Source organism: Eptatretus burgeri, chromosome 4 (genome assembly GCF_056783735.1).
Source record: "Eptatretus burgeri isolate ZD-2024b chromosome 4, Ebu_testis_v1, whole genome shotgun sequence".
Classification (NCBI taxonomy): Eukaryota; Metazoa; Chordata; class Myxini; order Myxiniformes; family Myxinidae; genus Eptatretus; species Eptatretus burgeri.
Window position 1 is genome coordinate 136,778,393 of NC_140964.1, and position 27,148 is coordinate 136,805,540.

The following is a 27,148-nucleotide window of genomic DNA, read 5'->3' on the forward strand; positions in this document are numbered from 1 at the left end:
TCTTCCCAGTGGGGAGACTACCTTATCGCCATAGTTATACCATAACCCAGTGTGAGAAAAAGCAGAATGATGGATTTGATAATTATTTTATCCTGTGCTTCATTGTGCGAATAGGAGGCCTCAACCTGACATTCTTCCTCATTTCCCCCATGACTACAGAAATGCACAATGGCCCATCACAGCTGGCTGTCACCCAAACACAGGTCTCCTTCAACGTAATCAGTTTTAAAAGCAACATACTGTACATGTGCACCTTGCAGGCCGCCACTGCAGGACAATGAGAGACCGAGAGGAAAAGACTCCTTTATCCAGGTGATAAATTTTACATCGATCATCTGGCCTGGCTCGACTGAAAAACAATTCCTTTGTAACCAAAAGGATGTAGAATGTCAGATCAATCTCTTAAAAAAAAAAAAAAACAGAGCTATTCAACAGGCGTGTTGCACTTAAGGGCTGGCATGTGTCAACAAAGCGAATTCGTTCACTCACTCACAAACATCGGAACCGAGCAGAATGGAAACCATCTTGGTATGCCTGTTATCGTTGAATTTTTGTTTTTCTCAAGATGAAATGCTGAAGTTTAATCGACGTTTTGTTTTGGAGTTATTAAATTCGATAGGATTGTTTGTTTTCAAAATAGAGGCCGATGGAAGGGTGAGGTGACAGGGTAAAAAGGGAGGGGGGGGGCACAGTCGGTTACAGCAATCAACGTAATGATCGAACCATGAAAGAAGACAGTGAAGAGGGAATAAAAAGAACCTGCCGGTAAAATAAGGTGAATGGGGAGAGATAATACTGTGACTAGGGAGAGGGGATGACATGAGATCGTAGCACGTGACTGGCTTCGAGTCGTGGAGGCAAGAGCGCAATTTAACCATCTCTGGAAGACAGTTCCACCAAATGGAGAACAGAATGAATAAAAAGAGGTGAGGAGAGAACCTGCATTTTGGATATTGAGCTTGAAATAGGTTGGTGGTATGCATGTCCTGGAGGACTTGGAGAGGGTCGTAGGCCTGAGAGGGCAGAATGTATGAGACTGGAACAGAGGCAGTAAAAAAAAAATGGGGGGGAAAAAGAGAAAGAGAGAGACAGAGACGGAGAGAGAGAGAGAGATACTGATACTGATACTTGGAAGTTCAAGAGACCAAACCTCTTCCTGCAGGTTGCCATAGAAACAGGTGTGTTTATTTGACTATCCTGGGTTGACATGGTGAGACTGCTGAGAGCAGCATCCAATCATATCCATATAGGCAGATAGTGACACAGCTGCCGTCTGCCAAGCAGAGGGATGGGGGTACAATGTGATAAATGTGGAGTCACCTGATAAAGGAAGAGGATTTGCCAGAGCATCCGATAGGTCATTAATGTAGATGATGAACAAGACTAGGCCCAAAACACTGCCTTGGGGAACTCCAGCTTCCAATGGGTGATATGAGGGGAGGAGAGCGTTTCATTGATGGAAACTTGTTGACTGCGTGAGTGTTGGAAGTCAGAAATCTAGGAATTATTAATAATAAGAAAAAAAATAAAGACATAAAATGTTCAAGCCCCCCGCTGTTTTCGTAATTTTGCTGTACGGAGTTAAATGGCGAGCCCATATTTATTTACAACTATATAATGGCCACCAGTCTACCAGTCGGTCTTCTTTGATCAGATCACAAAATAAAGTGAGGTACACGTGTATGCCATCATGTCCTGAGCCTGTGCCAAGTTTGAATAAAATTGGACCGTGCATGGCTGAGAAATGGTTGTGGGGACACGTTGAAGTAACAAAATGGCCGCCAGTCAGCCATCTTGCATCTGATCTCGAAATAAAATGAGGTGCATATGAAAGCCATCATTCATTATATTTGTGCCAAGGTTGAACAACATCAGTAATACAAATGCATGTCCGAGAAATTGTTGAGGACGTGTTCGTGTTCATGTCTTCTTTATTGCCACCTGCCCACAGAGATCAGCTTTGTGAAGGGAACATGATGTTGTTGATTGATGAACACTGATCCCCATCTCGGACATGGAGCCTTGCAGATCTTTGAAAGTCATTGTTGGATTTACAGTGACATCCCGAACCAGTTTCCTGCTTTCCCGGCTGCTGAGTTTGGATGGACGACCTGGTGTGGGTCGAGTCTGGGTGGTACGATGCGTCTTACGCTTCTTAATGATGGCTTTCACCGTACTCAAAGGGTTAATGAGCGACTTTGAAATAGTCACGCAACCCTCTCCGCAAATAATTTTCTCCTGAAATGATTTCAGGTTAATTCGGCAAAATCGTTTGAATACTTCTGCTCCTGAGAATCATCTGAATTTTCTCTGTTCATCTCACGTATTCACGTTTCATCTGCATTTTTTTTTTTTTAATCCTTTTCACTTTGGAGTAGTTTGTGAAGACTGGATATTAAGTTTGATTTGAAGGCATCATGAAATGAGTTCAGTTGGCATGAAGATGCGAAAACTTTCGAGGGGGTGAATACTTTTGCAGGCCACTGTTACTATTAAGCGAAGACCGAATATCATACATGCCAACAATATGGGCACAAAGAGAAAGGGGATTTCGAGCATCATGGCCAATGTGGCGTTTCTCAGATATAACACATTAAACGCCATCGGTGTTCCACTCCACTGACGGATGCCTGGGCACACCGGGACGACGAGAGCCTCTTTGGGACACTGACCGCTTCAAAAGGGGGGGATTCGTCATGCATTTGTATGCCAAACCATCATGGACACACGTTTGCCCTGATACGTTCATTTTGCGCGCAGAAATATTCATCCGGTCACTGTTGCCTTATGTGCCGAAGGTTAAGCAAATGTCATCAGCGTTCGTTGTGTGTCGTCATAATTTGGAGTCCAAAGTCGAGGATGAATGGAATGGTTTGCAGAAATTTGAGGTTCAAGGGAGAGCGGGAGCTCAAATGAGCACCTCCAGGTATTGAGTGTGATGCACGAGCGTAAAGTTTGTCTTGTAAAAGCATCTCTGGTATTGTCCTCATAGCATCCGAACCTGATAAAGAAACCTCCACTATCGTTTTCGAGTCGAAGTTATACCAAATTGACGCAGGAATAGTTTGGATAAAATTGTCGCTTCCACTTGTGAAAAAGCAGAACATTTTGGGATCTTAGTTGAAAAAAAGAAATATTGTGGACAAAAGTGAGATTGACAGTCGCATTATCGATGCAACATGGTATTGAAACAGCATTCCGATGGAGAATAGCGCCGAGCACGGTGGGCCTCCATCGGCTTCTTACGCGCATCTTCGCCAGTAGGCACATCTACGATGGACGTGATTGGCTGCTGACGGGAGCGTGGAGCGGGATGATTGGCCGGCGCGTTGGGGTGAGCCGGTATCACCCGGAGGGGAGGGAATTGTAGTTGTAGTCGGAGACACAAGGTAATAATACGCAGGAGGAGGCCATCCGTCCCGTCATGCCTGCACCACTTCAACGCCAGACCAATTTTATCCATCAAAACGATGCAATTCCATTGGGGGAATGAGGGGAGGCATGTGGACGAGCCAACACTGAGCGACGTTGATGCTGAAGGAAGAGAGGGTCAGAATAAGACGATTCCAGTCCATTGCCTGTGCTCCTAGATGTCTGCTGCTCTTCTGGTCCTCTCATCTGCCAGGAGCACCCTGCTGCACATGTCATGCACCGATTGTGTGCACCAGTCAGTGAGAGAACAGCACACACACACACACACACACACACACACACACACACACACACACACACACACACACACACACACACACACACACACACACACACACACACACACAGAGTCCACCAACAGACAGATCTGCAGGATGAATGCACAGAAACCAACCAGATGTGTAGTGGCGGTGGTGGTGGAGGGGAGAGGAGGCAAGGAGCGGGGAAGTTAAAATCGTGTCGATGCACAGATTCTTAACTTGCGATTCATTTTCAAATCCATCCTGTAATTAATCTCGTACCCATTGTATCTTGACAAAACTAAAATGAACATTTGCCTCCAGTTCGATTCGGTCGGTCGACCTTCTGCTGCTCGAGCACGTGACCCGTACTCCCATGATTCGCCGCAGGCAATACGTGCTGCACATCTTCGAGTAACGTTTCCAATGTACACAACAATATTCTGTTTATTAACGTTTCAAGCAGAAAACAGTGATCAAGAGACAAGAGATGTCTGTACAATTTAAACGGAAAAAAAAAAATCCCCAAAATATTTTAAATACAGGTACACGTCCAAGTGACAGAGGAGGAGAGGGGATGCAGAGGGAAATACCGCCTACATGCAAAACATATCGTGGCTACAAGACCCTTGCGCTGCCGGCTGCCAAACAGGAAACTCCAAAAGTACATAAGGAATAAAAATTCAAAATAATCTCATCCGAAATCACGATGACGGCAACCCTCGTTCACTTCCTTTAAAATGGTCACACCAGTCCATGGGAATATGGTTATTGCTCCAAAATACTGTCCCTGCAATTAACACAACGTTGAATAAATCGAAGATACTGCTTTGTTGATGTGTATTAAAAAAAGAAAAAAAAAGAAGAGTACTGAGTCCCACTACAACCCCCCCTCCCCCCACCCTCCAAAACCCCACACCCCAAACCCCAAACCAAAACTAAGGCCCTTCTCTCCCAGGTTTGCAATCCCAGTCAGCGATAGAAGATCTACCAAAAGCATTGGTGTTGGACAATGCATCGGATTTTATTAAAATCTTCATGATTACCCGAAGAATCTTGTGCAGGGGTTTATGGGGGGGGAGGGGTCGGTGGGGGCGGAGGGGGTCTTAGTAAAACAAAACTACGAGTCGGGTTCATCGATCTTATCCAAAACATTGCACTCATGAACAGTGTGTGCTGTTTCCAGGTGTTTGCTGATTAGGAATTTATTTATTTATCGAAGAACATGTTGAAAAGAAAACGCTGAAAGCTATTCCTTCAGTTTGCACCGACCGTCCTGTGCACGTGGATCGTTTAAATAATTTAATAACTCGAGCTGGTTCGCCTTTCCTTTTCAGCTTCAACGCAAACCCGTTTGAAATTTTTTGCCAAAAACAAAACCTTCGATTGTTTTTATTATTTTTTAATACACGAACACGTCGCTCGGCAACCGGCCAGAGTAGCACGAAAGTGTCTCGGTTTCCGCTTCACCAGAAGCTCAACCGAATAAAAACAGTAGAAACGTTTCCGTTCACATTTTCAAACCGACGTGAGCAACTTGACCGATGAACTCCGAGACTTCGGTTCGCATCGGAGCTCTTACTTGTACTTGCCGTTCGTCGCGTACTTCGAACAAATAAGAGTTCCGTCGACCGGTAATGCACCGCGTCGCATGTGGCCGGCCACTGGTGGCTCGCTCGACGCGGCGGAATAGTGACGTGACCGGTAAGCAGGTCGAACGTCACCGATTTCCGTGTTAATAATGGAAAGGGTGCACGAGTACTTCGGTGGGAAGAGGGATTTGGGATTTCCGTGTCGTGTGAAACAATTTGGCAAATACTGCTCAAAGGTAGAAGGGCAGGAATCGGTAACATCAGGGAACAGCGTACGACTGAGAACATAGTTGCTCGGCGCAGCAAAGGAGCCATCAACTGATGGGCAATGAGCTCAAGTCCTCACAAACAATGCAGCCAATGACTGACGATGCGAGAACGATTTCGTTTTCTATATCTGGCCCAAGGGTTCACCGGCGCCACCGGCCGTGCCGCATTGGGCTCGTCGAATGTAGAGATTCAGTAGTTTCATCTGCACAAACATGGTACACAGAACAAAGTCAGACGCAGTGCGGGCCCGGCTGTAGGGTCCATTTAAAAATGAACGCGTGATCGCGAGGGATCTTGCGTCGAGAAAGCAGATACAAAGGATTTCAAGCGGCCTGACCTTGCTGCCGGTCAGCTGAGCGAGGAACGGCTTCAATTCATCTCCGACCGTGGAGTGCACAGCTACCAGGCAGAACACGCTCGCTTTCCGCACGCTGCTCTCCGTGCTGTCGTAGCCCTGTGTATTACGTACCAGCCCCCCCCACACACATCGAATGATCAACATGGGGACCCGACGTTGGTACCGGCCAAGAATACCGCTCCCTCTCCTCCCAAGCAAATCGAGTTTTCAATGAAAACCAAAATACTCGTTCGCATGCAAAAGTGATGCTCAAATTGCCTCGTTTACACGACTCATCTCAAGACAAACAAATGGACTGCGAGAGGCTGTCAAATAAACATTCAGAAGCGAGAAAACATGGGATAAGTAAATCAGGAACGTGTTCATCAAAAAAGGATTTCCTACAATCCCCCAAACAACCAGCATACCTCAAATCAACAACAATGAATGGTTTTACCAAACACCTGAAAAGCGGATCGTAACCGAAGATTCAACACTTTGAACCTTCAATGTGACACTTGAGCATAAACGGCACATTTCCTTACATTGGGGGTAGCCGTACCTTGAGAAGCCCAGGAACAACATCCGGAAGCAGTTGAACCAACGCTTCCGGAACCATGCGCTCCATCACCTTAGTTTGCATCTTTATGGCAGCCAAATTGACAGGATGCTCGGCGTTCTGCACAATGGGACACAGCACCTTGAGGCACTGCTCTGGTTGAATGGAGGTGGCCAGTGCTAGAGTCACTTCTTCCGCCGCCCGTACGACCTGCACGTGGATAAACGGGAGGTTAAAACAGGGTGGATAAGATACTCCGAGATTCAAACAACAGCAAAGTCTGACGACACGTAACATTAGGCAGAGGGTAATGTCATCAAGTTATCCAGGGCTTGATATAAAGGCAAACTTGATTGTCAACGGCATAAGGAAAGTGAAAAATAAACAAATAATGAGAGGACCAACCTCCTTGTGGGGGTCCTGATGCGCTTCCAGACTGCGCACGATGGTGAGCTCTGCGTAGTTCCGGAAACGAGCCGGCTGATTACGCACCATCTCTCGCAGCACGCGCAACGCCAAGGTCCTGCTAACAGCCTGGGAAAACCAATGTTGGAAACTGATCGTCAAACGAATGGTGGGATGGAATTTACTGCAGAAGCTGAGGAAATTGTGAAAATCTACAAGTAACGAGTGACAGGTGAGATGTGAGCTCACATCAGTGGTATCCAAAAAAATTTTTTTTTTAAATAAACTACAGTAATTTGACTGTGCGCAGTCGACGAGTATGCCTCCGCTCTCCTGCACAAACACTTGAGTATTGACATATTTGACCCTTGACCTTTATCATATCTGGGCCAAAATCTAATCAGTTAATTGCCCTGTCTAACTTTACCTTTGTTCCAAGTTTGATGAAATTCTGTCCAATATTTCTTGAGTTGGGGCGTAAACAGTAAAATTTCAGTTTGACCTTGACCTTTGACCCTTGACCTTTATCATATCTGGCCCAAAATCTAATCACTTAATTGCCCTGTCTTACTTTACCTTTTTACCGAGTTTAATGAAATTCTACAATTTGCTTCTTGAGTTATCGCGTAAACGAAAATCCGGATGGACGAACAGACGGACGGACAACCCGGAAACATCATGCCTCTGGCACCCTTGATGCAGAGGCATAAAAACCCACACTGTATGAAAGGAACTCAGGATGAAAGTTAACGAGCGATTCAAAGGGAAAACCTAACAAGTCACGCAAGGTGGAAACACGTACGTCGCCATCGCTGAGGTGTTCCGTGAGTCTTAGCAGGATGGTTTTGAAGTGTTCTTGCCACGCCGCCAAGCCATCTTCTCGTGCAAGTTTCAGCAGCTCAATCAGAGTGGCACGGCGCTCCTCACCAGGCTCACCAGGAAGAGAAAGCTGCCTCACCACATTGTCGAGCAAGGAAGTCTGCTCCACTGAGCCTATATCCACGAGGTGGAGGGAAAAAGACAATTAAATCGTGACATTTCTGCCACAACTCCTCAAAATGCTGACCTTGGAAATGTCCTCATATCAATTTACTTCCATCGTACCGAATGAACCAGAGAGAATGCCAAAAGTTTCATGTACATTTTATGCAGACATCACTTACCACATCTTACAAGTACCGGAGAATCATCCAGGAAGGAATCCTTGAGGGGCAGCCGGTCTCGCAGCCCAATCCCGTCCGAGTAATGGAGTGGATTGTAGTCACGTGGAGGGCGCAAACCCGAGCCGAGAGATCGCGGCGAGATGGTGTTAAGCAGTGATGACGTTTTGTTGTCGAGAGCCGTGCGTCCTCCGACCGTAGGGCCATCCAGGCTGTCGCCTCCACAACTGCTGCTGGAGCCACGTACATCCGGCAAGGAAGCGGCGATTCCGCTGTCCCTGGAACTCTAGGAGCAACGGGTATTGGGCAGAGCACGAGATTAATTAATGTGCCGCCGTTGAAGAGGCAGGCTCTTCCAAACCCAACGAAAGTCGTCCTACCGAGTCGGGCTCCTTGCGTGTCGGGAGGCTTTCTGCCAGCTCTTCTTGGCTACGGAAGCTGAGGTTTTGAATCGCCTCAGAGACACCTCGTAGTGAGCTGTAGATATCATCGGAGTTCATATTTTCTGAGTCGTAGTCCAACAAGCTAGGGGCCGGAATAAGACGGCGGTGATAATATGGTCGGCAGCTCACGAGCGAGATGGGTAGGAAGATACAGTGATTGGATCGATATATGGAGATATCATTTGATCAAGGCAAATCAAAGGATTTATAAATGATTGGATAAACAAAGTTCTTCAAAAAGTAAAGGAAAAACGGACAAAACCATGGATTTCGAAACAACCATTGCGATTCTTCTGTGCTTTTTGCAAACATTTTGTGAAAAAGCCCCGTCACCGATGACAAGTGGGGGGCGGGGGGGGGGAACAAAACCACAATCGTCGTATGACCACTTGTAGTATTCGAGTTTGTGAAAATTTTACAATGGGGGATACTTCATTTTCATTTCAAAACTACAACCAATGCCTTGGAACATATATCTCGAAATCGAAGTTGAGGAAGCCTTCACACGCTACCCATGATATCGCAACACACTTCCCGATTGTTTGTGTGCGCCGAGGCATGGGATTCTAAGCGCTGCTTCTGGACATGCATCCGGGGACGCCGCGGAACATGCTCGGTGTGTCCTCGAGGCGCGAAAACCTCACGGTGTGCACCATGAAGTATCAAAGCTGAGCAATCGACACAAGACATGAGCGGGCAGGGTGGGGTGGAGGCTGGATGACAGAGGCTAGGCAATGGCATGGTCTCGTGTCGGCTGTAAAGCAAATTCAAAAAGAAAGGCTGGGCAACGTGAAGCGCACGAGGCTGAGAACGCGCAAGTTCGGTGGCTTTCCCGACCGCTTTAAGCATTTACCTTAATGGCAGCCTAGCCCGGAAGTCTTTTGGGGAGAGACCTGCAATGGGCAATAAGGGCCGACAGTCGGGTTTGAGAGGGTGAAAGTAAGAAGGGGGAACAGGGCAGCTCCAATGCCGGCTGTGGCCAGGGAGCAAAGACAAGGCAGGGAGGATTTTGTGAGCGAAGCCGCTGACAATGCCAAATGGGTGATAAGATAACGCATTTTCAGACGGTCCTACGAGGGACGAAGCTAAGGGATCTCCGAGCGAAGAACACAAAGTCATCTATAATCCTTCATCTCTGTCTTGCTATATATATATATATATATATATATATATATATATATATATATATATATATATATATATATATATATATATATATATATATATATATTTTCACTCCATCAACCTCGATGCCTCTATTTAAAAAAAAAACAAAAATCCCTGACAAGTTGCAGGAGGAGGTTACGTGAGATAAAAGGTGTTGAGGTCACGGCAAACATGCAAAACAATTGGACGCAGAGTCGAGAGAACAGGTAACAGCCGGGATCGTTCCGGAATTCGGTTAAAAACTTTACTGCGAAATAAAGGCCAACAGGAGGTCACTGGGGTTCGAGGTACATGGGGGCAATGTACAACTCATACATTGTGGAATGTTCAACCACCTATCCCATTCAAACGTCTCGAACTTCTCGTTTCCATTTACTTCCTGACCGAGTTCTTCACTCGCATCTCTCCTCAACCTCGTTTCATCTTTTCACCCACATCCTTCCCTCTACTCTTCCTTTTCTTCATTTAAATCACCCAGACTTTTACTCGGCATGCTTAATATGTGGATTTTCCCAACAAGCTTGTGAAAATTTTAAAATCGCTTTGGGAAAAGAAAACCGTGAATAGTTCGGTTCACCTTGGAGAAAGCGTGCCCCGGCTGGAGAAGCTGGGTGGAGTGAGTGGTGCAGAACTGCCAGGTGAGTAGCGAGATATGCCAGCTCGTGGGGCACCGCTGCCAGAGATCTTCGGTCCATAAGTGGACGGGCGGAAGTACCAAAAAATAAAATAAAACAAAATTAAATAAAATAAAAAAAGTGTTAAATTTGGTCATGACAAAGCACGTGTCAAGATGTATCAAAAACCTCAAGGATTATGACGTGTTGTACGAAGCTGATAAAACTACAAACGATAACGAGGACAAGGAAATCCAACACAGGTGGAGTCCATTCAGGCCATCATGCGTGCGCGAACACCACACCAACCCAAGATCATTTTAATTAATGAAAGAAAAAAAAAATTAGTATTTTTCTTTTGTTGTAATTTTATTATTATTATTATTATTATTATTTATTTTATTTCTATAATCTCTACTCTTTCAATTATCACAAACTTGGAGCAGAAGTGTTTGTTGATTCTCCTGAAGGATATGCAATCGATTACAGGCTTGTCAGTAACACCACGGGCAATTCCACAACGTTATCAACAGGCATCATCACCACCACCACCACCACAACAAAGGATGAGGGGTATTAAAGTTAATCGTCGAATAGTGAGTGGGGGTTATGCAAGTGACAGGGTGCTACCGTGTTCCCTCCACGCAGGTGGCTGTGCAGTAGTTTGGTAGTTCCTTCCTGATAACTCTTGGGAAGAGCTGCGAGTAGCATCGTGCATTCAGGTGTATTGAGCTCAAAGAGGGCAATCAGGACTGCTTGTGCTGCCTAAAAAAATATAAAACACACACACACACACACACACACAACATACCACATCAGCAACTTTATCATTTTGCAATGTAATAGCTCACGAGCAGGACATGTGCAAGGGAAAAAAGGGGGGGGCGTGGGGGTAGAAAAGTAGACTTCCCGACAGCTCAAAGGGAGCGTACTCACTTCTGTATCATCCAGCCTGGGTTCAGTTCATGGACGACAATAAAACATCACTCTGGACGGTGTTATATCAATGAGTGTGCCATCCACCGAGTGAGACGTTAAGCAGGCTGCCTCATCTACTCGCATTTGCCCAAACGGTGCCTTCAGACAGTATTCACACCCCTCGATTTTTGTTACTCACCTTATATTTGGGAACAGAATGTCAATTTAAAGTAGAGTACAATCTTTTCTGAAGCTAAATGACTCAATTAATTGAAATAACCATAATTTCAGGGTCGAAAGTGCTTTGCCACATGTAAGGGGCAAGAATGCCTTCACAACAACAACTATGTTCTCCTCTGTACTTCACCTAATAGATGTACTCACATTGTAGTGCGTACTTCATAGACACTCACCTCTTGCTGAGTGGAGGCATCAAGGAAGCAAACTCGATTTTATATTATACCAGCAGATAACCTGGTTACACCTGGCTGTTGGAAGGGAATTGGTTCCCAATGGAGTGTGGAAGAGTTCGGGAGTTTGCGAGGAATGTCCGTCGAGAGCATCACAGCAGGAGCCCATGGAAATTCAGGAAAAATGTAAAATGGGATTTCAAGTCCTCAACCAGTTTGTGGGGGGGTTTTTTTTGCACGTGTGATGATCAGCATCAGGAAAGCGAGGCACATGTCCATACAGCCGCCGTTGATGCTCACGGACTCTGCAGGTAACAAATCTCATTTGAATCTCTCTCAGCAACCGCTCGTTGGACACAAAGTCTGACCGGCGATCGCCAAGGATTCTCCGAAGAGACCTGGTACCAAAGGAATTAAGTCTCCATCTGAGATCCTTTGTCAGAGTTCAAGTTTCACATGCGTAGAGCAAGACTGGAGGCACCAAGGATGTGAAGACTCAGACTTTTGTCCTCCTGCACAGGCACCGATAGCACCACACCCCGTGATCCAGTGAATCCATGACTCCCCAGAACTGATCCAGATGTCTGTTGACCTCTGGCACTCAACCTACAGAGACATGAATATCACTGCCAAGGAAAGTGAATCTTTCCGTGACCTCAACATCCTCATCACAAACAGGTACAGACAGGATGGCAGCATCCAAGATGTCATTGAAAGCCTGGATCTTAGTTTTGACCAAGGAAACCGTAATCCCAGTGACTCCAATTCGTCATTCGGTACCTAAAGGGCCCCTTCCAGGACATCCAGTGTTTCCACAAAGATGACTGCATCATCTGCGAAATCAAGGTCAGTGATCTTGACATTCCCAAGTGATGCACCGCAGCTTGATCTCTCTGACATATTCTCCAGAATCCAGTCCACACAAGTGTTGAGTGTGGAGGTGAATACACATCCTCTGACAAACTCCAATAACAACTGGAAATAAGTCAGAGATGGGTTAACCTGAGGCGGTCCCTTCGGGTGGGTGCCTGGAATGTCCTATCCCTAAGAGAGGATGATCACCTGTCTCTGTTATCATCTGAGCTCAAGCGTTTGGACATCGGGATTGCAGCTCTCTCTGAGGTTCGGAGACCGGATTGCGGCGAGATAATGGTGGGTGGTTACACCTACTATTGGTCTGGTCGCTCTGATGGTTACCATACCCAAGGAGTTGCTGTAGCTGTGTCCAATAAGCTGACCCCAATGATAATTGAGGTAACACCGGTCAACGAGCGTATTATGAGATTAAGGATTCGTCACTCCTTAGGTGTCATTTCCCTGGTCTCTATTTATGCTCCGACTGAGGCGAGTGATCTTACCGTGAAGGATGCATTCTACGCCACACTCGAGTCTGTGGTTGATCAGTGCCCCAGACGAGATACACTTCTAGTCTTGGGGGATTTCAATGCATCGACTGGAACTGATAGGGATGGTTATGAGGTGTGTGTTGGTCCCCATGGGTCAGGAACTATGAACCAGAATAGCACTAAGTTCCTTGACTTTGCAAGAAGTCATGGACTTAGGGTGGCTGGTTCATGGTTTCAGCGCCCACAAGCTCATCGCTGGACTTGGTATTCCAATGCTGGCGGTGTGGCAAAGGAGATTGACCATGTCCTCATTGACGGTCGTTGGAGGATGATCCAGAACTGCAGGGTCTACCGGAGTGCTCAGTTCCTCAATACTGACCACAGGCTTGTTGTAGCAACTCTAAAGCTGCACCTTAAATCCTGGAGAATGGTACCATCCCAGCCTAGGCTGGATGTTGCCAAGCTCAGGGATGAGAGAGTAGCTGAGGAGTTTGCGAACAGGCTGAGTGGACACTTGGGGGGTCTGGGTGCTTTGTGGGGTCCTGAAGAGTTGTGGAGCGCCTTCAAGACCACCGTCCTTGATGTTGCCGGTGGATGCCTTGGAGTTCACCGCAGGGCAAAGAAGAATTTTGTCTCTCAAGGGACACTGGATACCATTGACCAGAGTCGCAGGGCCAGGCTGAATGGCAGAGCTGAGCTGCTCAGGGAGCTGAGGCGTAAAACTGTACGTGCACTGAGGGTGGACAAGGAGGCCTATGTGCGAGGAATCTGTGAGGGGGTAGAGCATCACCTGTGGACAGGTGATTCTCGTCCCGCTTACAGGGGAATTCGCGCATTACGTTCATCCAAGCCCATCCCTCGGAGCACTGCAGTTCGAGCAGAGAGTGGTAGGCTCTTGACAGAGGAGTCTGAAGTGAAGGCCCGCTGGGCCGGTTACTTTGAGCGGTTGTACCAGGCTGATCCCCCAGCTGTCGAGTTGGACGTCAAGGGTGTTACAATCCCTGTTGCTGACCCTCGAATCAACTGTGGTCCACCATCGCTTGTGGAAACACGAGCTGCGGTGAACCAGTTGAAACGGGGCAAAGCTCCAGGGATCTGTGGCATCCATGCTGAACTTCTCAAGGCTGGTGGAAATGCTGCACTCGCGTCGTTGCATGCAGTTTTGTGCTCTGCCTGGAACACAGACATCATCCCAACTGACTGGAAGAGGGGCCTTGTTGTCCCTCTCTGGAAAGGGAAGGGTGATCGCCAAGACTGCAACAACTACCGAGGGGTGACGCTGCTCTCAGTGCCGGGCAAGGTCTTTGCTCGGATAATTCTTGATAGGGTTCGCCACCATCTGCTTGAGCACCAGCGTCCAGAGCAGTCAGGCTTTACGCCAAAGAGGTCAACGATTGACCGTATCCTTGCTCTTCGTGTCCTCACCGAACGCAGACGAGAGTTTCGGCAGGGGCTGCTTGCAGCCTATGTTGATCTCTGTAAAGCGTTCGATTCAGTGAATCGGGATGTCCTCTGGAGGATTCTTGGTCTTCGTGGGGTGCCACCGAAACTGATCGATCTGATGTCTGAACTCTACTCTGGTACTGAGAGTGCTGTGAAGTGTGGTGGTACCGCCTCTGACTTATTTCCAGTTGTTACTGGAGTTCGTCAGGGATGTGTACTTGCCCCCACACTTTTCAGCACTTGTATGGACTGGATTTTTGGGAGGATGTCGGAGAGATCAAGTTGCGGTGCATCGTTTGGCAATGTCAAGATCTCGGACCTTGATTTTGCAGATGATGCAGTCATCTTTGCGGAGACTTTAGACATCCTCTTGGGGGCCCTCGAGGTGCTGAATGAGGAGTCGGAGCCGTTGGGATTACGGATTTCTTGGGTCAAAACAAAGATCCAGGCTTTCGGTGACATCTTGGATGCTGCTGTCCTGTCTGTGTCTGTTTGTGGTGAGGATGTTGAGGTCGTGGATAGATTCACTTACCTTGGCAGTGATATTCATGTCTCCGCAGGTTGTGAGCCGGAGGTCAATAGACGTCTGGGTCGGGCCTGGGGAGTCATGGATTCACTGGATCATGGGGTGTGGCGCTGCCGGTACCTGTGCGGGAGGACGAAAGTCCGAGTCTTCAGGTCCTTGGTACTTCCAGTCTTGCTCTATGGGTGCGAGACTTGGACTTTGACCAAGGATCTGAGACGGAGACTTAATTCCTTTGGTACCAGGTCTCTTCGGAGAATCCTTGGCTATCGCTGGTCGGATTTTGTGTCCAACGAGCGGTTGCTGAGAGAGACTCGGATGAGATTTGTTACCTGCATAGTCCGTGAGCGTCAGCTGCGGCTGTATGGACATGTGGCTCGTTTTCCTGACGCTGATCCTGCTCACCAGATTCTCTCAGCGAGGGAGTCTCATGAGTGGAGGAGGCCAGTGGGCCGACCACGTGCCTCATGGTTGCAGCAGGTTGACCATCATCTCAAGGAGATGGGGATGGGCCTGGCATCTGCCTGGGGGATGGCCAGACGGAGGCCCCTGGAGTACCGGCGGAAAGTGGACGCAGCGACGCGCTGTTCTGGCACATGCTCCCATACCTGACCTGACTGCATCATCTGCGAAATCAAGGTCAGTGATCTTGACATTCCCAAGTGATGCACCGCAGCTTGATCTCTCTGACATATTCTCCAGAATCCAGTCCACACAAGTGTTGAGTGTGGAGGTGAATACACATCCTCTGACAAACTCCAATAACAACTGGAAATAAGTCAGAGATGGAACCACACCACACCTCACAACACTCTCAATACCAGAGTAGAGTTCAGAAATCAGATTGATCCGTTTTGGTGGCATCCCACGAAGACAGAGAATCCTCCAGAGGGCATCCCGATTCACTGAATCAAATGCTTTGCGGAGATCAATATAGGCTGCAAACAGCCCCTGCCAAAACTCTCATCTGCGTTCGGTGAGGACCCGAAGAGCAAGGAGACAGTCAATTGTTGACCTCTTTGCTCAAGACGCTGGTGTTCGAGCAGATGATGGCAAACCCGATCAAGAATTATCCGAGCAAAGACCTTACCCGGCACTGAGAGCAGCGTCACCCCTCGGTAGTTGTTGCAGTCCTGGTGATCACCCTTCCCTTTCCAGAGAGGGACAACAAGACCCATTTTACAGTCAGTTGAGATAATGCCTGTGCTCTAAACATAGCACAGAACTGCATGCAACGACATGAGTGCAGCTTTTCCACCAGCCTTGAGAAGTTCGGCATGGATGCCACAGATTCCAGGAGCTTTACCCCATTTCAACCGGTTCACCGCAGCCCGTGTTTGCACAAACGAAGGTGGACCACAGTTCATTGGAGGGTCAGCAATGGGGATATTATACCCCCGACATCCAACTCAACAACTGGTGGATCAGCCTGGTACAGGCGCTCAAAGTAACCGGCCCAGCGGGCCTTCACTTCGGACACCTCTGTCAAGAGCTCACCACCCTCCACTCAAACTGCAACACACCGAGGGACGGGCTTGTCTGAACGCAAAGCACGAATAAGCAGGACGAGAATCACTTGACCACAGGTGATGCTCGACCCCCTCACAGATTCCTCACACTTCAGCCTCCTTGTCCACCCTTGGCGCGTGTGCAGTTTTACACCTGAACTCCCTGAACAGCTCAGCTCTGCCATTCAGCCTGGCCCTGCGACTCTGGTAAACGGTATCCAGTGTCCCTTGAGAGACAAATTTATTCTTCGCCCTTCGATGAGTTCCAAGACATCCACCGGCAACATCAAGGACGGTGGGCTTGAAGGCGCTCCACAACTCTTCAGGAATACCCACAGATTTGCTTTCACCCCAAGTATATTTCCCGGGTTTATCGCTTCTCTTTCATCAACACCATCCTATTTCCTCTCCTCTCTTCAAAAAAAATCAAAACAAACAAACAACAGAAAAAGTTTATATTTTCACTCCATAACGATTCTCATTTCTTCTACAATTTCCTTCGGCTTCTGGTTCCACACTCCCCAACCCCCCCCCCTTTTTCTCCAACCTGAATATACGTTAAATATAAGCGTTTCTTCTTAAAAAACAAAAAACCTAAAAACCTCAACAACAAAACAACTTATTATAACGGAGCAAACGTATATGGTTACGTATGGATATTTGTGACCAAAACACCTTCATTTTGTTCAAAATGTATTGAACAAATTCCACCATGTTGTTTACGTATATATGTATATCTTGTTACTTTGACCTGATTAATCGAGATCGCGATACGAGCAAAATAATTGAAAGCGACCGTGTAAAAACCCGGCGGGAAGTGTAAGGGAAGCGGTGTATTGGGACCATGTTTGCTCTGTATGGCTGACAGTTCGACTTTCCTGTACAGCTTTTGATGTCGCGTTGTCTTTGCCGTCCGGTTCGAACTGATAATATAAAATAAATATAAAGTTGTGCACAGTTACTTTTTATTTATATGCGTTGGGTTGTGACTTCTGATTTACAGTAGATATTCAGTGAGAGTACAAAATATGGATTCAGAAAAAGCATCCACCCCCACCCCCTCAAAGCTTCATGTCCCCCTTTCTGCATATCCTTCCACACCCCACCCTCTCAATGCTTCCCCCTCACCCCATCCTCTAAATCTTTCCCCTGTACCCCACACACTCAAACCTTCCCCACGCATCCCACATTCCCAAAGACTCACTTTTCCCCTGGAAAGCCTCCCCTCCCCCCCAATCATGCACCTTCCCGACGCCTCTTTTCGCCCTATCTCTCATATCTCTCAATGTGTGGACCTCAAACATCCAAGTTCTCCGCCATAACTCGACACATCTCTCAATCCAGGGTGCTGCCGATAAACCAGACATCATCTGTTTAACAGAAGCTTGTTCCCACAGGATGTCCCCGATTCTTTCGTGTCTCTTCCTGGTTACCCTCTCCTCCATTTTGATAGGTCTGAACCCCACCCCAGCGGTGGAGTTGCACTTCACATCAAAAACTCAATTTCTCACTGCCCTTGTACTGACCTGATGCCTCCCAACTTCCAGGAGTACATCTGGCTGCGATGTTCCCTCCGCTCCCACATCTTGTTCATCTGTGTGTTGTCCCATCCTCCGAACAGTGATGTCTCCATCTACACCTCTATCTCTGACAACACGGACAAACTTTTTACCCCTCATCCCAACTCTCTCTTCCTCATATGTGGTGATTTAAATTGTCACCATGGCACTTGGCTGGGTGTTGGTGCCTCTCTCTCATCAGCCATGGTACTTCAGCAAAGGACTTTTTTGACTCCATGGGACTGACTCCATCTGTGAACTTTACAACCTGGATTTCCCCCAATGGCTAATCCTCTCTTCTGGATTTGATGATGACAAACTTCCCCACAAATGTCTCCTGCTCTTCCTCCGCTCCAATTGGTTCATCTGATAATGTGCTTGTGAAAGTCCACATCTCTCTGGCTATTCTCAGAGATCTGCCTCAACGCCGGCGAGTTTGGCATTTCACTCAAGCAGATTGGCAGGGACTGCAAGCATATATATCTATCTCTATCTCTATCTCTATCTCTATCTCTATCTCTATCTCTATCTCTATCTCTATCTCTATCTCTCTCTCTCTCTCTCTCTCTCTCTCTCTCTCTCTCTCTCTCTCTCTCAGATTCATCCCATCTCTTCTTCAATTATCCCACAATTATTCCCTCCCATGGTGCACTGAATTATGTGGTGAGGCAGATGCTCTGAAACAACTTGCCATCTCTTCCTGGAAGGATAATCTGACAGAAGGCAATCTGGGTGCTTTCCAAAAAGTCTGAAACGAGCACATGTCCACTCTCAGGAGAGCCAGAAAACAACATCTGTTGAACCTCAAGAACGAACTTTCAGACTTGTCTCCCTCCTCGAAAACCTGGTGGCACCTTGTTAAGTCCTTCTCTGATGTATGCTCTCCTTCCATACTTTCCCCCTCTTCAAATGGCACCACAGTCAATTCCGCTCATGAGAAGGCCGAATACCTCAATTATGTTTGCTTCCAAATCTTGTGTCCCCCAACCCCTCACTCTCGGAACCCATCCTCCCCTGTCCTCCCCAACTGCTCCTGGACTCTGTCTTTTGCACCTGAGGTGGAGAAGCTTCTTTCAACCCTTGACTCGAACTCCACTACTGGACCAGACGATATCAGCTCATGTGTCCTAAAAAAAACTCTGGCCTTTTCACCATGTCATTTGCCATAGGTCATCTTTCACCTGCTTGAAAATCAGCAAACATCACTCTTACATAAGTGCAAAAACGGATCCCCTTAACTACAGAACAATCAGTTTACTTCCAATCATCAACAAGGTCATAGAATCCATCATCACAGTTGATATGAAATCATTCCTTCTTTCCAAGGACCTCATCTCAAAAAATCAATTCAGATTGAGAGCAGGTCACTCTGCCTTGCACATGCTGCTTCGACTCACTCAACAATGGGTGGAGGCCCACAATGTCAGACATAAGATCACGGGCATCTCTCTGCTGAACACATCCTGTGCTTTTGATGCACTCTGGCATCCTGCTTTACTCTCCAAACTCTTTGCCTGAGACATCAAAGGCCAACTCCACACATGGCTTCCTGACTTCCTCTGCTCTCGTAGCCAACGTGTGGCACTCACCGGAATCCTTTCATCTCCTCTCCCTGTCAAGGCTGGAGTGCTGCAAGATAGTGTTCTGGGCCCAGTCCTATTCCGGATCATCATAAATGATCTCTCTGACTCTCTGGAAAATCGTCTTCATCTATTTGCTGTTGAAACCACCCTCTACCGTGACATCCCTCATCCTTCAGACAGGCAGGCTGCAGCCTCTTCCCTCTCTTCAGGCCTTGAGCTGGTCATGAAAAGCTGGTCAAACACTTGGAATATGTCTTTCAATTCAGACAAATCTATCTCTATTATATCTATACATGTCTGTCTGCCTGTCTCTCTCTGAAATAATCATATGGCAACCCCCTCCCCCCTACTTTTTAAAAATAATCCTCTTGAGGAATTTCAGTCATTTCAACTCCTGGGTCTCACTGTCAGCCATGTTGACTTTTCTCGGGCAAACGACATTTCAAAGTCAGCCTCAAAAGCCAGCCACCAATGGGGCATCCTCCGTCGTACAAAGTCTTTCCTCGGCACAGCTGAACCCCAATCCACCAACAAGGCCTTCATCCACAGCTTGAGCACTGTTCTCCCTGCTGGGCTCGCTCCCCTGCCTCACACCTTTCCCAGCTTGATGTCGTGGAAACCAAGACCTTTAACATTACTGCAATATCCCATGCTGACGCTGAGTCTATTGGTTTATCACTTCACCAATGCAGACAGATCAGTGATCTCTGTTTTCTACCGCCTACTTTCTGGTCTTGCCCCCTTTACTCCTTCCGTGTTTTGTCCCCCCCCCTCCGCCCAAGTTTCTGTAGGACACACATGGTCCACCATTAACCCCCTTATGGTGAAACTACCTCCACTCATTATTCACTGCTCACCTCCACTCATTTGTTCCTCTTTTTCCCCCACCTGTGGAATCAACTTCCACATCCTCTTCAATGTCATTCTTTGCTCCAGATCTTCAAGACAGCTGTTCACCACCATCTCATATCATCCCAAATCCAAAACCATAATCTTCTCGACCCTCGTTAACCCACCGCCCACCCTCCCTTCCAACTCCCATTTTTCCCTCCTGAGAGTCTCCGTCTTGTGTACTCCATCAATCTTCTCTCTCCTGCCCCCATTCCTCCCCACATCCATTCTTTGTCTGCTTTGCGAGGGATTTGTGAGGAATGGCTTTTGAGAGCATAATGGCAGGGACCCCGTGGACATTCCCTGGAATGTAAAATGTGACTGAGTCCTCAACCACTTTATTCTCAAAGTCTGAAACCCCTTCGCCACATTCAAGCCCTCTCCGCAAACCCCAGTCCTCAAGCCCCACTCCCAAGTTCTCAACCTCCCCCACCACACCCGAAGGCTTCAATCCCCCTTCCCACCCCCACCACAACCCTCCACCCGCAGCACAACACACCAACCCCCCACCCCACATCGCAACCTCACCCTCCCAACTTTGCTCTCCCCACCCCTGACAAAACACTACTACCTGTCCTCCCCCCAAGCCCCTCAAAAAGGTGAAAGTGCATTCTTACATCGAACACACACACACACACACACACACACACACACACACACACACACACACACACACACACACACACACACACACACACACACACACACACACACACACACACACTCCCAGGTTCAATTTGTGAGGCAATTCGTTTGGAAGGAAAAATCTTTCTTTTTTTTTTTTTGCTGGCACCAAAATAGTCACGAACTGGAAAGACTGTTGAGGTTTCTTGGTAAAGTAAATCACCGATTTTACTTCCAGTGGATGTGCAAACCAACGACTCTGAGCATATACACCACGTGCACAACAAAGATTCATAAAACATGAGATTTCATGAGCAACAATATTTGTGAACCTCTGCGTCCACTATGTGGACCCAAGAGTTCTTAAATGGTGTATCATTCAGCATTGCACGTGCTTGTGGCTACGATGTTTAGCACGTTCAGACACGATGTGGTGACTTGCATTGATAGTCCAAGTACACCCACTCCCTACGGGAGCGACAGTAAGGGTCACGTTATCCTCTCTGGGATATATCGATTACAGTCGATCAAGGCTCAAGTCTGTTTGTCCGCAGCAGACACGATAAGCATAGAATGCCTCAAGGATGCCGGGATTCCTCCAGATTTCTTTCAGTTTCGTGTGAAACACAGCAGGAGTGACTGTTTAAAAAGGTTATCATACGTGTATGTGGTTCATTGTAATATTTTTAATTCTGGTAGGTTGCCCCACAAAACGCCACGATACAGCGACTTCCACACGTTAACATGGCACTTGTCCAAGGAGGAAAAATCCTTTGGGGGAGAGGGGATATTTTTAGTGTGAACATTGTTTTGTAATAACATTAATATTATGCCATGATCATTCGTGTTGTTATTTACTTTTGTTATTCGAAGCAGCTTTGGAAAAATGCCACAATTAGCTGTCTTAACTCGGATATACACCTGAACACGCATTTCGCCAAAGCTGGAAAACCCAAACTAGGAAGGGGGACAAATGAAGTCGCTACAACCTCCATCACGTGACCCTTAGTCCTTCAATTGAGTTTGGTTGAGATTGGATAAGCGACGATCGAATGTATCGCGGTCAAATGAACATCACAGACAGACACCAAATTGTGTATTTTAGTATGATGGATGGATAGATTGATTGAATGCAAAGAATGTATGCAGAAACAGATGATAATTATTTTCAAATGGAGAAACCAAGAAACGTCCAAATGCTGCACACATTTGGTTACACTTCACTCCTTTGTCACCATTGTGGTTGTACGTCGGATGGGTTCACTGCAAATGCCAAGGCACTTCAGCCACGGCTCGTTCTTGTCACCGACCCAATTCATTCACCACGTTTCGTCCGAATCCGTCCACAACTTTTTGAAATTTCATCCCATGTATCGCTTTTGGCCCTATCTCTGAATTCGTACCCGGATTCAATTCGCACCCGAACTTCTCGTACTGAAAAAAATTCTCATACCTGGATCTTCACCAAAATCTAATGAATTCATCCTTATTTTATCCGAATCTGTCCACAACTTGAGACAAATCCTGCTCACAGACGGGGGTGAAAACATAACCCCCGTTCCACCTTCGCTGGTGGAAGTAAAATTGTCCTGCATTTCGAATTTGGTTGCCCAGGGTACAACCATGATAGGCGAGAGAAGGAATTGTTGGGAAGTCTGGAAAGATGGGCGATAAAAGGATGAAAGTTTGGGAGGAGGAATGACTGAGGATGTAAAGAGCATGTATGGATCCAAGACCTCTTGCAGACTAATCCACATCAGTGCATAACGAGCACCAACCTGCACCATGGTAGCAATACTAATTATGTTGAGTGAATGTGGAGTAGAATGGGGACTTTGACGATGTTTAAATACGTCCGCAACCAAACATCGCACTTGAACAACCATCGACAAGCTCATCGATTCGAGGACAACAATCGAAGCAAGTTCACAACTGCAAGTGCGGTCAATCTATTCCGCGCGTCCACGACCTCACCGCGTTACCTTGCGCACATCGGAGCTCTTCGGTTCATTGTTCCACGTGATGATTCGAGAGACAGCCAGGCGAGTCTCGCTCGAATTTACAAAATCCGCCGGGTCCATCTGCTGTGCCAGACTCTCGATGTATCTAAGCACGGCCACCTTTACCTGGTGGCAAGACAGCAGCGACATCATTATGAACTGGGTCGGGTCAGGCTAGCCTGATTTTACAGTTTACAAGATAACATTTCTGAAATCAACCATTAAATCACATTCCTGACAGCTTAATATACCAAAGGATTCTTCAACAATAAAATAATACCAAATATTTCAAAACAAATGGATTTATAGGTCGGCATGAAATACAACACACAGACACACACACACACACACACACACACACACACACACACACACACACACACACACACACACACACACACACACACACACACACTGCTCCTTTCTTAAGTACCAAAAGTGAGAATATGCAAATCAAAAGTCCATACTGTTCACATACAACTCCTCAAACGATATAAATAAATAAAGAAGACCAAGAAACACGTCGTGCAGAGCACGATACTTACAAAATCCCTAAAACAAATTTGACCTTAAAAATAATTGGTGGTTGAATTAAAGGACCTGATACGCAAATCCTCTTTCAACTTTCAAGTCAATCGGATGAAAATTGACAATTTTAGGAATTCCACCCAAGTTTTTGACCTTTGGCCAATGTTAACCTTTTGACCTCGAAAATAACAGGCTTCTTCCTTCTGGCGAACTCTACTATGTGCTGAAGTTTTGTGAAGATCGGTTTAAAATTGCTACTTGTCGGTGATAAACAGACAGACAGACAAACAGAATAACGCACAAGACCAACCAAAACACATGAAATATGTTCCATCACAAGCATCTTCAATGAAGTCATTTCGTGCCGAGACGTCATTCTTGGGAGTACGTTGAAGCCGATGATAAACAATGTTTGTCAGGTTGTGTGACGAAAACCACATCATTCACCGAATCTTTCATCGTAACAAACAGCCCCAAGACACAAAGTCAAATCTAATAATTATTATGGACGTGAACACATTTAGCATGTCATGAACACAAAGTATGGATGTGGACACATTTAATATGTCACGGACTACCAAGATTCTCTAACTTGGTCAGCGGTGCATTGTCCTGATTAAATAAACCACCGATGAAGGAAGAGAAGATGCAGGTGGTGAAAGGTGACCTTCTCCATGATGTCAGGATGGCCAGCCAGTTCGTTTGACCTTTTGAAAAGGAAAAACACACAACCACACCTTGTTTGTTCCAGGGAAAAATGAAATATTAAAGGACCGCGTTTTTGAGGGGCTCGGCGGTGGACGGGGGTGAAGCAGAGTGACACTGCCCTCACCAGAACGCGTTTGACTCTCATGGAAGTTTGCACACTGAAATGCTGTGATGACCTGTCTGGGATCGCTTCTAAGACACGGTACGACCCCCGACACTCTGTCAAGAACCTCGGCCTCCACCTTGTTATTGGAAGGAACAGTCGAGTTGACAGACGATTGCAATTATGTGGTGACTCTTCCTCTTATGTGGCGACTTCAATTGTCATCACGCCAGTTGGCTAGGTGTGGGTACCTCTCTCACCTGCCATGGCACCTCAGCAAAAGCTTTCTGCGACTCATTGGGACTGACTCAATCGGTCAACTTCCCGACCCGGATCTCAACCAATGGTACTCCATCTCTTCTGGATCTGATTTTGACAAATTTCCCTGACAATATCTGCTGCTCTTCCTTCACTCCAATTGGTTCTTCTGACCACGTCCTTGTCAAAGTGGACATCTCTCTGGCTGTTATCAGAGAACCACCTCACCGGTGTCGAGTCTGGCATTTCACTCAAGCCGACTGGCAGGGTCTCCGAGCAGCCATCAAACTTACAGACTGGTCTCCTATCACAACTTTCTCAAACATCAACTCATCCTGGGAATTCTTTCAAAGAAACATGCTCTCCCTCATGCACAGATTTATCCCCTCTCGTCATCAGTTGTCCTACCCTTCCTCCCGCCCTTGGTTTACTGAAGCTTGTGGCGAGGCAGTTGTCCTGAAACAACTTGCCTTTGCCTCATGGAAAGCAAACCCAACTGAGGGCAATCTCAGTTCTTTCCACAAAGCTCGGAACAAGTGTGTATCTCCCCTCAGGAGAGCCAGAAAACAACATCTTTCTCATCTCAAGTCTGAACTCTCAAACCTCTCTCCCTCCTCAAAATCCTGGTGGCGTTTAATCAAATCTGTTTCTGGGGTATGTTCCCCCTCCATCCCCTCCCTTACCTCAAATGGCCGCACTGCTGATTCCACACGTGATAAAGCTGAATGTCTAAACTCGGTGTTTGCAGCTAAATCTTGTGTCCTAAACCCATCACTATCTCTACCCACTTTACCCAGTCGCACCCAACTGTCCCTGGACTCTGTATCCTTTTCTCCTGACAAGGTGGAGAGCTTGCTTTCAAACCTCGAGTCAGATTCTGCAACCGGTCCAGACGGCATCAGCCCACGTGTCCTCAAAGCCTGCTCTTCTGCTCTTGCTCACCCTCTCTCTGTTCTATTCACCCTCTCATTTTCCCAAGGTCATCTGCCATCTGCTTGGAAATCTGCTAACATCACTGCCCTGCATAAAAAAGGTGCAAAAACAGATCCCTATAACTACAGACCAATCAGCCTTCTCCCAATCATCAGCAAGGTGATGGAATCCATCATCGCCTCAGATATGAAATCCTTCCTCTTCTCCAATGGCTTGATTTCCAATCATCAATTTGGTTTCAGACCAGGTCACTCTACCCTGGATATGCTGCTTCTGCTCTCCCATCAATGGATGGAGGTCCTCAATGCCAGACAGGAAATCCGAGCCGTATCCCTGGACATATCACGTGCTTTTGACACAGTCTGGCACCCTGCCCTACTCACCAAACTCTCTTCCCATGGTATTCAAGGCCATCTCCACTCATGGCTCGCAGACTTCCTCTCCTGTCGCAGTCAACGTGTGGCCCTAAATGGAGTTCTTTCATCCCCTCTTCCTGTGCAGGCTGGAGTTCCTCAAGGTAGCGTTCTGGGTCCTGTTCTTTTCCTGGTTTTCATCAATGATCTCTCGGACTCTCTGGAAAATCCTCTATTTCTCTTTGCCGACGACTCCACCCTCTGCCGTACCATCTGTCATCCCTCAGACCGGCAAGCAGCAGCTTCTTCACTCACTGCAGATCTGGATAAAATCACAAACTGGTCCAACACGTGGAACATGTCTTTCAATCCAGACAAATCTCACACTCTCACTATGTCTCTTCGAAAGGACCATTTACAAAACCCCCCCCATCCACTTTCTCAACAATCCTCTGGAAGAAGTCTTTTCTTTCAAGCTTCTAGGTCTCACGATCTGCCATGACCTTTCCTGGGAAAGTCACATTTCCAACCTTGCCTCAAAAGCCAGTCGCCGACTGGGAATCCTCCGTCGTGCTAAGTCCTTCCTCGGCCCTCTTGAGCTCCTGACCACTTACAAAGCTTTTGTCCATAGCCTGATGGAGTACTGCTCTCCCCTCTGGGCTGGTGCTCCTGCCTCCCACCTTTCTCGGCTTCACGCTGTCGAAACCAGGGCTTTTAAGATCATCGGCATCTCCCGCAATGAAGCTGAGTCTTTGGGCCTCTCACTCAATCACCGCAGGTTGGTCGGTGGTCTTTCTGTCTTCTACCGACTCCTCTCCAGCCTTGCCCCCCCTGCTCTCTCTGCGATTTGTCCCCACCACATTTCCACAGGGCGCTCAAGGTCCGCCAACAACCCCTTCTGGTAAAACTACCAAAATCACGAATCACTGCTCATCTTCACTCTTTCATTCCTCTTTTTTCCCGCCTTTGGAATAAACTTCCTCACTCTATTCTTTCCCATTCTTCCCTCCAGGCTTTCAAAACAGCTGTTCACCACCACCTCTTATCTTCCCCCATCCAAATCCTCGATCTTTTCTACCCCCGATAATCCACCCAAGCCCACTTCCTTCATTTCTCCTGCTTTCCTTCCTGAAAGTCCCTGAAATGTCCATCTTCTCTTCGCCATGTTCCCCGTCCCATCCCCATCCCTCTCCCTTCCACAGTTCACCTAATGTGTCTGTTCCCCACTGTTTTGTCCCTTCC

The 27,148-nt window shown here is 47.1% G+C and overlaps 1 protein-coding gene across 27 annotated transcripts in view; it reads right to left on the reverse strand.

Moving 5' to 3' along the window:
* Nucleotides 1-4,100: 4,100 nt before the first annotated feature.
* Nucleotides 4,101-27,148, reverse strand: part of LOC147029197 (CLIP-associating protein 1-A-like) — a 203,338-nt gene continuing 180,290 nt past the window's right edge. For all 27 annotated transcript variants that reach the window (XM_085880112.1, XM_085880114.1, XM_085880109.1 and 24 more), the window contains 10 exons: nt 23,006-23,149; nt 10,849-10,983; nt 10,182-10,288; nt 8,375-8,519; nt 7,998-8,280; nt 7,637-7,827; nt 6,835-6,963; nt 6,433-6,639; nt 5,871-5,987; nt 4,101-5,735 (listed from right to left, as the gene is read on the reverse strand). In XM_085880112.1, coding sequence (XP_085736238.1) covers nt 5,655-5,735; nt 5,871-5,987; nt 6,433-6,639; nt 6,835-6,963; nt 7,637-7,827; nt 7,998-8,280; nt 8,375-8,519; nt 10,182-10,288; nt 10,849-10,983; nt 23,006-23,149 — 1,539 coding nt within the window. In that variant the 3' untranslated portion in view covers nt 4,101-5,654. The remainder of the gene's footprint in view (nt 5,736-5,870; nt 5,988-6,432; nt 6,640-6,834; nt 6,964-7,636; nt 7,828-7,997; nt 8,281-8,374; nt 8,520-10,181; nt 10,289-10,848; nt 10,984-23,005; nt 23,150-27,148) is intronic.